The following is a 13,789-nucleotide window of genomic DNA, read 5'->3' on the forward strand; positions in this document are numbered from 1 at the left end:
GGTATTCTAACAATGCTAATTTCTTAGGTTTGAACCATGTACTATAAGAAGTATAAGAAGAGGCTGACTGAAGAGGGAAGAGATGTTAATTATCTGCACTATCTCTATAGTTCTCTATGTCAAAATTATTTTAAAATAATAATTGAACACAGGAACATTCAACCTCTGAGCTACATCCCAAGCCCTATTTTATTTTTATTTTGAAACAGGGTCTTGCAAGGTTAATGAGAGTCTCACTACTTGCTGAGGCTGTCCTCGAATCTCCAATTTGTCTCTTAGCCACCTAAGTACTGATATTACAGGCATGCACCATCATGTCCAGCTAAACTGGACTTTTTTTTGGAGGGGGGGGGAAATGAGTGCTTTTATATTCTTTTCTGCTATGTTAGGCATTTGCAAGCTCGTGGGAAAGGAAAACATCAAAGAACAATGCTATGTAAAATATGGAACATGTATCATTTGCTTTTAAGATACAATCTTCTCAAAGAACATGCAGGGATAATAAAGGTCATGGTGAGCTCATAAAATTAATACTGAGAATGTGATAAAAATCTGGTCCCTCTCTCACTGGTGGGCCTAAAGCACGGAATCAGGAAAGAAAAGGAGTCATACCCAGAGTCTCAAAGAGCTAAACCTTTTGCCACCCCACCTTAACTCTTTCAGAATCTTTCATTCCTCAGGCTTCATCTATGTCTTCCATCATCTCCCCCTTTTTTTATTAAGTTGTAAGATGGCCGCAGTGAGAGCGAGGCTAGAGGATTTCAACAGCAACAGGGTTCGATGAATCCACCCAAAACAGAAAAGTACAAAACAGAACCAATGAGTGATAATTGTAGTATCCCTGCAGGTGTCTTTACGAGAGTGGATAGAGGATTGTTGGTTATAAGATCATTTAAAGTGGTGAAGAATTTTTCATCATAATTTGAAGACAAAGCTGGGCGTGGTGGCGCATGCTTGTAATCCCAGCATTCAGGAGGCTGAGACCCGAAGATCGCAGTTCGAGGACAGCCTCAGCTACTTAGTGAAGCCCTCTGCAACTCAGTGAGAACCAGTTTCAAAATAAAGAATAAAAAATAGGGCAGGGGGTGTAGCTGCCACAGGTCGAATGCCCGAGTTCCATCCCCAGGCCCGCAAAAAAATTTAAAATTAATAATTAATAATAATAATAATAATAATAATAATAATAATAATTTGAAGATAGAGTATGGGAGAAAGTCTCTCTGATGTCTTCTTTAAGTTTTTCTTTGTTTTTTCCTTTCCTGCCAGCCCCTCCAATAAATCTCTTGACTACAAGGTGGTCTCTTCTGGTGTGGTCAAACTTTGTCCTTTCACAAAGGGCTTCTCTAAATTCATTAACTCTATCTAATAGCTGTTGATCAACCTTAGGCTGTCATTCCCAGAGGAGTCTAGATTGATCATGCCAGTTAGTTACAAAATCTTCCTTTTGAATAGAGTTATGTAAAGCCATTCCTGCTACAACTCCTACCAAAGCAACTGTTATTAACCTTATTATTCCTAGGATAATCCATTCAAGAAACCATTTTCCCCTTCTTAAAACAAATTGATGCCAAGCATAGACAAAGGAAGATTCTTCCCATGGGTAGGATAAAGTGACTGGTATCCATATATAGGATCTTTGTTGAAGAAGAATGAGGCTCTCTGTAGATCTATTAAAAGCAATGGAGGCATTAATACAAGTATATAGCCTACGATTAGTGCAGGAGATATTTTGCCCTTGATATAACAGAATTCCTATAGCCAGTAAATAGAGCGGTTTAACACAAGCTTGTATCCAAAATTCAGTAGTGTAATTAATAGAGTAATTTTGATGTTTTATAATGGAAACAAATACCCCAGCTAATTTTATATGCCATTGTTCTGCTCCAGGAACACCATGGGCTATGATACATGGCCTCAGTGGTGACAACCTCCCATGATGCCAAGAAAGTATATTACCAGTCTATTGCCCAAAAGAGATATTACCTTCATGTTTTGACCCCATGATATTCTAGTGTATAGTCTCATTATTACAATACACATTTGATTCACCCTCTTCTTCAGGACAATTAGTGACATACCCATATGGTGTCTAATCCAGAAATGTAAAATTATGTCAAAAAGTCAGGCTAACTTGGCCCTACAAGTTCCCCAGTGTAATGGAGCATAATTTTTTCCAAGAGATGGCTTCATAAGGTAAGTCTGAGGGAGCCCAAAAGATGGCAGTATAATTTCTCATGTGATGAGGGGCTGTACGATCAGTAGCATTAAGCAGAAAGGAAATGGAGACAAAAACAACCAATATGTAATCCGGTCCCACGGTTAGCATTATATCCCCATCATTGAGGAAATATTGGAAGACATATAGCAATCCCCCAAAACATATTGGTAAAGTTTTATATCCTAAGGTGAAGTTTATCAGCTTTCCTTCTTCATTAGGATGAATGGGTAGCGTCATTTTCCACAGAGGCGGCATCATTCTTGAATTGTTAGTGGAAATTAGCGGTGCGACGTCCATCCAGTCAACAAATTCTACTAAGGGAGGAAAGGGGATATATGTCTAATACGTACAATTTTTGCCACTCGCCCCCGATGCGCAGGGTAGTATGGCAACCATAGCTAAGAACATCTTGTCTGGTGATACCGGTCTCCGGCTTCCTTTACTAGGACTCAGCTTTTGGGCTCAGGTTCTTTATCTGTGCCCATATCGGGCAAGGCTTCTTTTCTGATATATGTGTCTTATGAAACGAGAACCATGTGTCCTTATCTTCTTTTCTCCATCGGAGCTTTCACTCAGGAACCTAGAACCAATAGCCATTTTCATCTCGAGGCTTCCGGAGCCCCACATCCTCCCCGAGGCTCTTGCGGCCAGTGGAGGCCGCGGTGACAGAGGCCGAGCCACCTACGACCCCTCAGCGCCTAAAGGACCCGCAGATGGTGGCACGGGGATGCCAGTACCCGCGCCATGGAGTTAAACTGGACTTATAAAAGCAATTGTCTATGTCCTTAATGGGTCAAAGTCTTCTTCCTGAAATTTTCCTACATAGAAATATACTTGAATACATCTAAGAGCTATTTAGGAAAGTGAGTGTATCATTTAGGTTCTGGTCCCTTGATCTGCTTTGAGAATACCATCTCTTCACAGAGAAAGGTGCCTCCATTTCACCTCTGTCCACTCAGGAATCTGATTAATAATTCTCTTCCATTCATCACAGGAAGTGACTGCCTTAAGTGATGACAAGCAGAGCCTCTTCTGAACTGCCTCTAAATACCTCCATGGCCCCTGCTGCTGTCCATGTCTCCCATCACCGTGAATCCCACACCCAGGACAGGGGTCTGTCCAATCTGCCTGCTGTGTCTCTGCACCACCCTCTTTGTCTTCTCTGGGCCCTAATAGTGATTCTTCCATGGATGGTTTTCACAGAATCTGCGTTGTTCTCACTCCACCTCTCTGTTCATGTGCCCACACTTCATTTAAGCATAGAACCTGCAAACACTCTCCCTCCACCCCTCATTATGAAGAGCTTCTCTGAGCTAAACATCACTGGTAGGTCATTCATTAATCCAGCAAGGATCTGTGTACAAGGCACTGGGCTATAAGCCAGGGTACAATGACGGGCAAAGCAAGTAAGAGGAGAGATAACAGATTTCAGACACCATGCCCATTTTGCCAGACACTCGTGGAATCCTGAATCAGCAGCAGTGGGGTGAAACCCGAAAAATGAGTTTTTGGATATCCCAGGCCTACCTGCACAGAAGAAACAATAATAGAATGACAGTTGTTTATTATAGAGTTGAAGGAAAACGTTTGAAGCTCAGGAATAGAGATGCAAAGATGAGGTAATAAGATTCATGATAACTTATCTAAAACAGTTTATCAGGCTGAAACACTTTCATACTTTTTTTTTTTTTGGTGGCACTGGGGTTCCTGGAAGCCCTTCTACCTCTGGGCTACACTCCCAGACCTACTTTTTTTTTATTTGGAAACATGGTCTCTTAAGCCAGCGAGGCTGGCTCCGAACCAGCGCGATCCTCCTGTCTCCGCCTCCCAAGTGCTGGGATTACAAGTGTGCACCACAACTCCTGACTTTCATACATTTTTACTATTTTTTTCTTAAGCCTTGAGCACAAATATAAATAAATGTTAAAAAAAAAATTGGGAAGCCGGCTTTGGTGGCACATGCTTGTTATCCCAGTACTTGGGAGGCTGAGACAGAAGGATCACGGTTCAACAGCCTCAGCTACTTAGTGAGGCCCTTTGCAACTCAGTGAGACCCTTTTTCAAAATAAAGAATAAAAAATAGGGCTGGGGCATAGCTCAGAGGTAGAATGACTCTGGGTTCCAACTCCAGTACTGCAAAAAAAAAAAAAATGGGGAAACACTTCACCCACCAACCTTGTCATTAGAATTATTTTATCATTATTTAAAAGTTACATACACTCTAAAAATTGAATCTACTCTAAATTAGTTCGCTTTATCAGAAATATTGATAAAATCAGAAACAACCATATTTTAAATCAGAAAAAAACTTCCCCAAAATAAAAAAGAGTCTTTCTTCATCTCTTTTTGTTTTAATATTCCAAAATTGGATGAATAGGGGTGTTGTTTTATGGTAAGATTGATTATCCTACCTAACAAAAGACCTTGGAAACTTTGCCTTCAAACTTTATTTTCCTAGTAGTTTCTTTAAAATTAAAAGAAAATCTGAGTGTATTCTCAGTATCTTTCTAAAAGAATTAAGATCAGAATAATATAGTGACACATGCATACTCAGGTTTATAGAAGCACAGTTCACAATGAGCCAATTATGGAACCAACCCAGGTGTCCGTCACCAGATGGCAAAAAAAATGTGGCATATATACACAATGGAATGTTACCCACCCATAGAGAAAACCAAAATTATGTCATTTGCAGGAAAATGGATGGAATTAGGGAAAGATTATACATAGTGAGATCAGCCAGTCTCAGACAATTAAGATTCCTATGTTGGCTCTCATATGTGGACGTTAGAGAGAAACCAAGACAGAAAAGCAATTTCAATTAAGTGAGGAAAGAGACTAGCAGGGTAGTGGGAAAAAAATTGGGAAGAAAAAACAGGAGAAGGAGACAGGTCCTTGAGGATAGAAACAGAACATATAATATTACATTCAAATATGAATGACTGTCGGGTGTGGTGGCGCACGCTTGTAATCCCAGCATTCGGGAGGCTGAGACCTGGAGGATCATGGTTCGCGGACAGCCTCAGCTACTTAGCGAGGCCCTCTGTAACTCAGTGAGACCCGGTTTCAAAATAAAGAAAAAAAAAATAGGGCAGGGGGTGTAGCTTGGAGGTCGAATGCCCCTGGGTTCCATCCCCTGACCCGCAAAAAAAAAAAAATCAAATATGAATGATCACTACCAACCTTACAAGAATGTACAAGGAGGAAATAGGGGGTAACAGGATGGAGTTAAGAGAAAAACACACCGGTATCACTTTGCATCTTACTATGATGTATAATTATATTACACCAATAAAATTCTGAAATAAAAAGAAAAAAGAAAAAAGGAAAAACAATACACTTATATGTATTTTAAAAAGGTTATATCATGATAGCAAGTAATTTTATTCAAGGAATGTTCTATCTCTTAAATATTAGTGTTTTTTTTTATTTATTATTCCCCTTAAATGGTAAGGACATCATAAAGGACACCAGAGAAAAATGTCACAGTTGAATCAATCTTGCATTTAGTCTCTGGCACACACACAAAATAATCCACACAGGTCTAGGTGGCATGATACAGCAGGCAAGAACATTGGTTGTGTTCCCATGTGACTTGGGGTTGAATCCCAATTCTATCACTCTCTAGTTGTATGCTTTGGAGAAGTATTAGACCTCTATATACCTCAGCTTTTTCATCTACAAAATGGCAATAATGAAAGTACATGCCTTATGTTGCAGTGAGGTTTAAATGTAGTGATATATACAGTGGACATTGCCTAACACAAAATAAGAACACACTGCAAAGATACGTGCATGCGTGTGTGTGTGTGTGCGCGTGTGTGTGTGTGTGTGTGTGCGTGCGTATTTCAATCAATCAGTTCCCTGAATTGTTAAACGGTGACTCAGCAGGACAATGCTCAAATTAATGAAAGGTACCAAAGTACCAAAGCACAGGGCTCTCGATGCCATGTTAGTGGTTTATAAAGGACAGTCTATGCGAGTACTTCTCTGAGTCCCCTGATTGAACTAATATTGACATGCTGAAAATTAGGGAGAGGATTAGGAACCAAATCCTTCTATTATTTGCATCTGCCCATTTAGAGCTAAGAATTCTGAGACAAACAAATGGAGTGAATTTGGAAATGATGCATCAACTGTTCTCTCCTGTGACATGAAGACTGGCAGTTATCAAGGATCCACCCATCATATTCTTAGACATACTTTCTTCCACACGCCAAGGAGGAGCAGCAACCCAGGATGGCTGAACTCTGCAACTCCGCAGAAAATGAATTGTCACGATTTGCCCTCATCTTAATTTTTACAATTATGGGTACTGAATGCGTCATTGGTATCATTGCAAATGGATTTATCACGGCTATAAACGCAGCTGTATGGGTTCAGAAAAAGGCGCTTCCCACAAATGGCAGGATCCTGCTTTGCCTGAGCATATCCAGAATAGTTCTCCAAAGCTTCACGATGCTAGAAGTTATCTTGAGCTTCGCATCCCCAATTTTTCATAACAAAGATGTTTTACACGATTCATTCAAAGTAAGTTTCATGTTCTTAAATTATTGTAGCCTCTGGTTTGCTGCCTGGCTCAGTGTCTTCCACTTTGTGAAGATTGCCAATTTTTCTCATCCCCTTTTCCTCAAGCTAAAGTGGAGAATTTCTGGATTGATCCCCTGGCTTCTGTGGCTATCGGTGGTTTTTTCTTTCATCTCCAGCATGCTCTTCTGCAAGGATATCTACCCTATGTATTGTAACAGTTCTTTTGCTATCCCCTTCTCTAATTCCACAAAGAAAATATACTTCAGTGAGAACAATGTGCTAAACCTGGCTTTTTTCTTTAATCTGGGAATCCTCATTCCCTTGATCATGTTCATCCTGACGGCCTCTCTGCTGATCATCTCTCTCAAGAGACACACCCTGCACATGAAACGCAGTGCCACAGGCTCAAGGCACCCCAGCATGGAGGCTCACTTGGGTGCCATCAAAACAACCAGCTACTTTCTCATTCTCTACATTTGCAATGCAGTTGCTCTCTTCCTCTATGTGTCCAACATCTTTGATACCAGTAGTTCTTGGAATATTTTTTTCAAAATCGTCATGGCTGTGTACCCAGCTGGCCACTCAATTCTACTGATTCAGGACAACCCTGGGCTAAGGAAAGCATGGAAACGGTTTCAGCCTCAAATTCATCTTTACCCTAAAGGTCGAATTCTGAGATCAGCACCTAAAGAGGACCACAGAGCCTGGCCCAACCAGGCCTGCCCTTCCCCCACATAGACATCACTCTTCCCTCCTCTTGTCTTCCTCAAGCTTGATATGGTCTTTTCACACACTTGATGTGAGGTTTTTTTCTATAGGAGATTGAGCTGCATTTCTCTTTTGATTCATGGGCACAATCTTAGTGAGGCTTGTTGTATTCTTTGCCTGAGCCCTCTACGTCTACCTCCACTTGTTCTATCTAAAGCAGTGACTAACTACAGAGTAGATTTTCTAGAACTGACTTTTAAATATACCAATGCCCCAACCCAGCCTTGGAACTCGTGGTCAATTAGGTCAAAATTTCTGTGGTTAGAACTCAGACAATTTTCTAAGTTCTCCGGATGATGCTGATATGTAGCCAGGGTTGAAAACAGCCGTCACAAGTAACAGATTCTGAAACATGACTTCTTGACAGCTCTTCTCTGCTCCCCTCAACATGCCTTTAGAGCACATTCAGATTCATTGATGAACTTTCCAAGCAACAGCTGGAAATGCATTTTGTCTCCTTCCTCCAAACTCATCAGCTGAATAATTTGGAAATGTCTATCAAAATTAATAATGAAAAACCCCTTTCAACGTAAATGTTACTGTCTAAAACCTTTCACCAAAAACATGATTTTACAAATGTATAAGAATGCAAAAAAAATCATGTTATAAATTAGATATATAATGGCACCTGAAGAGCTTATAAATTGATGTTTGGGGTTGATGTAATTGAATCATGAAAATGGTAATCCCAGATGAAGGTAAATCCATTGTAATGAATTTATCTGGGTGTTGGTCTTGGCTGGTGTGGAGCGTGGTTGGAAAAGGTCACACTGGGACGTGGCCTTGGAGATTACATATGTTCCTCCACCGCTGGCTTTCTTTTCCTCCCAGCTCCCGTGATGTGAGAGTGAAGTCATACTCTCTTCCTCTCTCTGCTTCCCACTGCTGCCACGCCCTGACATCTGAGGTCTCCAGACTGATACAGACTGAATCCCCAAAGCTCTAAAAACTGTGAGAAAATAAATCATTCTTACTCTAAGTTATGTACTTAGTTCTGTGGATTATAGAAATGAGAATGCTTACTACAATAGGAATTAGTACCAGAGAACTGAGGTTGTGGCTATATCTAAATCTGACCATGTGGACCATTAGTCTTTGGAACCGTTTTGTGAGAAGAAATTGGAAGGACCAGAATGTGGTAGAAAGGAGGACAGTAGATACTGTCCTTAGGAGATCTGGGAAGGCAAAGAGGACTCCATAGGGAAATGGAGTAGTAGTCACTGATTGGGATTTTGCCCATGTCCTGAAACTTTGTGAAGTCAAATTTAAAGAAAATGGGCTGATTAATCTAACTTTATAGATTTATAGTTCGGCCAGAAAGGCATGTATAAAACTGGAGATCAGAAAATGATGTTTCAGAAGAGAGCATGGATAAAGGATGGAGGAGGATGTGGCCATGATGAAGGTATGGCCATCGATGGCCAAGAGGGAGCAAGACCTGCAGCTGCGATTGAAAATGCATAACTACCTTTCCTGATGGTGATCGGTTTTGGCACTTACATGCTTCTGGCTTTGTTGGAAAAGAAGGGTCATGGAGGCTTCTCCTAGATGTCAAAGGAAGGCCTAGCAAGCCAGGCAACATGTAGCAGGATTGGACACCTGCAAAGAAAACCAAATGGGACAATTGGTAAAATTGTTAGGGTGAAAACAAGGTTGCTAGAAAAACAACCCAAGCTTTAAAAATGCCAGAAATAGAAAATGACCACAAGGAAAGGCTGCAAGTTTTGAGCCACAGAGCCAGGCTGGAAGAGTGTGAACGCTGCCCCTTGTGATCAACCAGGCCACCGGGGCAGGGCTGCTGAGGCCTGCTGGGGGTTGAATCTTGTCACCTTGCACCTCAGAGCCAGGAATGGAGTCACAGAATTAATCCTCTTGGATTTCGCGATTGTTGTGGTCCCACTCCTCCTTCCTATGGATCTATTCCTCCCTTTAGGAGCAAATGTTTACTCTTTGCCATCATGTGTTGGATGTATGTAACTTACTTTTTATTTTTATTTTCATTTTCATTTTCATTTACAGGGTCTCAAAAGAGTTTGCCTTGAGTCTCAAAGGAGACTTTGAACTTGGGGACTCTTTAGTGATGCTGGAAGTGTTAAGACTTAGGAAAGTACTGAAGGTGGACTAGGTACAGTTTGCATTGTGAAATGGGCATGAGCTGTTCAGGAGCCAACAGAGGAATGTTATAGCCAAATACAGAGTGGCCCCTGAGGAGCTCATAAATTCACGTTTGGAGTTGGCATGAGTCATGAGGGTTTTAATCCCAGCAGTGGGTAAATCCACAGTAATGGGTTTATCTGGGTGGTGGCCTGGTCTGGCAGGGTGTAGCTGGTAAAGGTGAGTCCCTGGGAGTGTGACGTTGGAGCTTCTATATGGTTCCTCCTCTCCTCACTTGCCCTCTCTTTCTGTGACCTCTGTGATGTAAGAGCAAAGCCTCACTCTCCTCCTTGCTGCTTCCCCTGCTGCCTGCCGCGCCCTGAGATCTGAGGTTCCCGGCCTCACATGGACTGAATGCCAAAATCTCTAACAATTGTGAGCAAATGAATCTTCCCCTAAGTTACGTGCTCAGGTCTTTGGATGCTAGTTGTGAAAATGCTGACTAGGACAACGTGCAGGTGGCTCCTCCTTGCAGCCCTGTCCCTCAAGAAGAGGACTTGCATATCCAGAACAGAACATTATGTTGACATTTTCAAAGCATGTCAAGTGAATGTACAAGGTTTAAGAGACTTCTAATATGTTGTTCAGTCAAAAACAAAAGAAAATATTTCATTATTTCATTTAGCTTCCTATTTTTACAGAACATATATTTTGAGTGTCTTTATATACATATATCTGTATATAATTTCTGAAATAATGTATCAAAAATTGTAAAGAAGACTTCTAAGTAGTGACGATTTTATCTAGGATAAATGAAACACTTGTACTTTGTTTTATGCCTTTTTGCATTATTTCAACTATTTTGAATATATAGTCACTAATATAAAAATTTTAAGAGATGTTTATGGATTTATTTTATCGGGAGAAGAATGGATGAGTGAAGGAGATGTGAGTGAAGGCACTGTGTCCCTCAGTGTATTCATTCAATCTCACTGTTGGTTTTGATTTAAAAATTGCAAACTTCTAAAATCACAAATTAAGCATCTGGATTCTTCTAACACTATCTCGTATTTTTCCACTGCATTTGCTGACACAAAAAAGTCATAGGCTTTCAATCTATTCACACATTTCTCTCCTTTGTTCTATCAGGTCCCTCCCTTCTTCGGTTTCTTTTATTTCCTCAAGAAAATTTATATTCACTTTGGATGACTGGTCAATCTTTATGATCACATACTTAAAAATACTTGCAGTATTGAGAGACAAAAGGATGTCTGAAATTTTCTTTGACATGATACAATAGAGGACAAAGCAGTGAAAAGTGGAAAAGTTTAAAGTAGTCATTTGTTGATGATTCCTTTTGACCAAAGATTTTGGGTTCATGAAGGATTTTTGTGCCATTCCCTCTAACTGCAGAATATTTGAAGTTTTTCTCAATATAATTTTATATAAATGAATTATACTATCATCTCTTGTCCTCTCTTCCTCTTCAATTCCACAATATAGAATCCTTTCATGTGTAGATGAACCCAACCAACGCTTTGCATTTGCTTCTAAGCAACTGAATGTAACTTGGGCGCATTTCATAACTGGATAAACTTACGTTCCCACAAATTCACACCATCTGCTCATATGAACAGCATCACTGAGCATTTCTACCCCGCATTTCCCTAGAGAAGTCACTCCTTCACTGCCTTAAATGACTGCCTCGTGTCATTTCCTTGGTCCCCAAACTTTCAATCTCTTTCTCCTCACCTCACTTTTAACTGATGCAGTCCCTAAATTTGTTGACAGAAGCCATTAGGATATTCCTTCATTCATTCTCTCATCAGAAAACCTGCTAAACAACCAATATCTTCTATATTTTAAGCATTTCAATAAAAAAACACTTCTTGCAAGTACCATTTTCTACATGTTCTAATTTCTTTAAGACTAAGTCTTTTCTCAACTATTTGAGAATCTACGAATGTCAGCATAAAAAGAGAACTGCAAAATTAAAAATTAATTTTAATGAAGTTTTAAAATATAAAATCACATTGAAACCTCCAGGTGAGAGATATCTTAAAAGCCATGCATTGAAAGCTGAATTTTATTTAATCATTTATTTATTGGTGCTGGGAATTGAACCCAGGGGCATTCTACCACTGAGCTGTACCTCAACCCTTTTTAAAATTTTTATTATTTTGAAGCAAGGTCTTGCTAAGTTGCTGAGATTGGCCTTGAAATTGTAGTCCTCATATCTTGCCTCCCACGTATTGGGATTACAGGCATGTACCAGCATGCCTGGCCTGGATTCTTAATTTCCCCCAAAATATCATTTCCCCTTCCATTTCCTTTAACTCATTAAATAGTATCACAATATTTTCACCTGATGGAACTAAAATTCTAGGAACCATCTATGGGTCTATCTTTGCCCTGCATCCTTGTCCAATTCATCAGTAAGTTTCTCATGTCTGTCCCAGGATGTACATAATCAGAGGATCATTCATTTGTTAATAGGTATTAATTTATTAATGATATATATCATTAGCAAAGTTAAAATCAAGTAAAAAGCTAGAAAATAATGGCTGCCACTCAGATCCAAATAAGGGCTAATATTCCTAATATATGAACAGTTCATCCAAATCAATAGGACCAGTTACTGAATTTAAGTTGGCAAAGAATATGAGCTGACTATTACATAAATAAAATAAAGATAGCTCTCTGGGTTATATAAGAAGACAACAAAGATTAAATTTTTAAATTACAAAAAAAAACCTCCCACTAACCTTATACCATTTCTTCTGTACCTTTAACCTTGACAGGCGGGAATAAAAAGTAAAGAGGAGCAAATTGAAAACAAAATAAAGATAGTTTTCAAGAAATAAAAAGCTCATAAAGTGCAAAAAGCCCTAAAGAATAAAAATTTTAAATGATCCATTATCTATCTTTCAACCCAGAGAAAACTTTTATTAAGATTATTTTAATATGTGTGCATTCGGCTTAACAAAGTTGAGCTCATATTAAATATAAGTTTTTGTAAACTTTTTTACATAACATTTATACAATCATTTTGAATTTTATTAAATTGCCTTCAAAACCTTTTTTAAAAAGGATGAGCAGCCCAACTTATAACAAGAGAAGTAAAAATTAGAAATATTCTGAAATATAACCTATAAGTTGACAAAGATCAAAAGTTTGATAAGACACTGCTGTGTAGTGATAATGGGAACCAGGAAAATATTAAACTGGTATAGATGTTAATTACTACTAACTCACATGCATTTCGCACAGTACTATCCGTGAATATTATCAAGGTGCATATTTTTACTCAACAGTTTTAGTTAGGGGACTACATATTAGAGATATACTGAAACACATAAAATGTGACACATGTTCAAGGTATTTGTTGAACATTGTTTATAACAAGAAAAAAAGGAAAGCAATAAGTTTCATCTGTTCAAAAGGTAAATGGGAGACGCTATAAGCAAGAAAAGAAGAGGGGAGAAGAGAGAAGAAAAAAATAAATACAAATTTATGCATGAATGTGGACTAGCTTCCAAATGTATCATTAGGAATCTCTCCCAAGAAAAGTTTAAAAAGCAGAGTAGAATGTTTTATTATTTGCATTTAAAAGGAGTTTTTAAATACTTAAGCTTATAAGTGCTTACATATACATAAATTGACTCTGGAAAAATTATAAGAAATTAACATTGTTTTCTTTCAGAGGAGTAAATTATGTGAGTGTAGAACAACTGTACAGGGATGACTTTTCATGTTTTGTTCTGGTGGTAGCATTGAACCCAGTGATATTCTACTTCTTAACTATACTCCCAGCCCTTTTTATTTATTTCTCTGTGTGTGTATGTGTGTGTATGTGTGTGTGTGTGTTTGTGAATGTGTGCGTGTGTCTGTGTGTATGTAAAATATAAATGTATATTTAAAATTTTATTGGTTTATCATAATTATACATTAATGAAAAAACTTGTTCTAAGACACAGATGGTCACCAATTTACAGTGATTCTATTCATGAATTTTCAACTTTATGATGGGTTTCTTGGGGTATTAAGTGCATTGTCAGCTCCATACTTTTGATTTGCAGTGAGTTTTTTCAGAGGTAGCTTAGTTGTAGAAAAGCACCTGCACTGACTGTGCTGTTGAGCACACCTCCCATTGGAGCCTCTAATCTCATTCTTTTTTCT

At 38.9% G+C, this 13,789-nt stretch overlaps 1 protein-coding gene across 1 annotated transcript; it reads left to right on the forward strand.

Moving 5' to 3' along the window:
- Window positions 1-6,457: 6,457 nt before the first annotated feature.
- TAS2R39 (taste 2 receptor member 39) lies at window positions 6,458-7,486 on the forward strand (the record flags this gene model as incomplete). The annotated part of the gene is made up of 1 exon (XM_080701266.1): window positions 6,458-7,486. The coding sequence occupies one exon, from the start codon at window positions 6,458-6,460 to the stop codon at window positions 7,484-7,486; it is 1,029 nt and encodes a 342-aa protein (XP_080557392.1).
- Window positions 7,487-13,789: the final 6,303 nt, after the last annotated feature.

This window comes from Muscardinus avellanarius (assembly GCF_963383645.1).
Source record: "Muscardinus avellanarius genome assembly, chromosome: 9".
Classification (NCBI taxonomy): Eukaryota; Metazoa; Chordata; class Mammalia; order Rodentia; family Gliridae; genus Muscardinus; species Muscardinus avellanarius.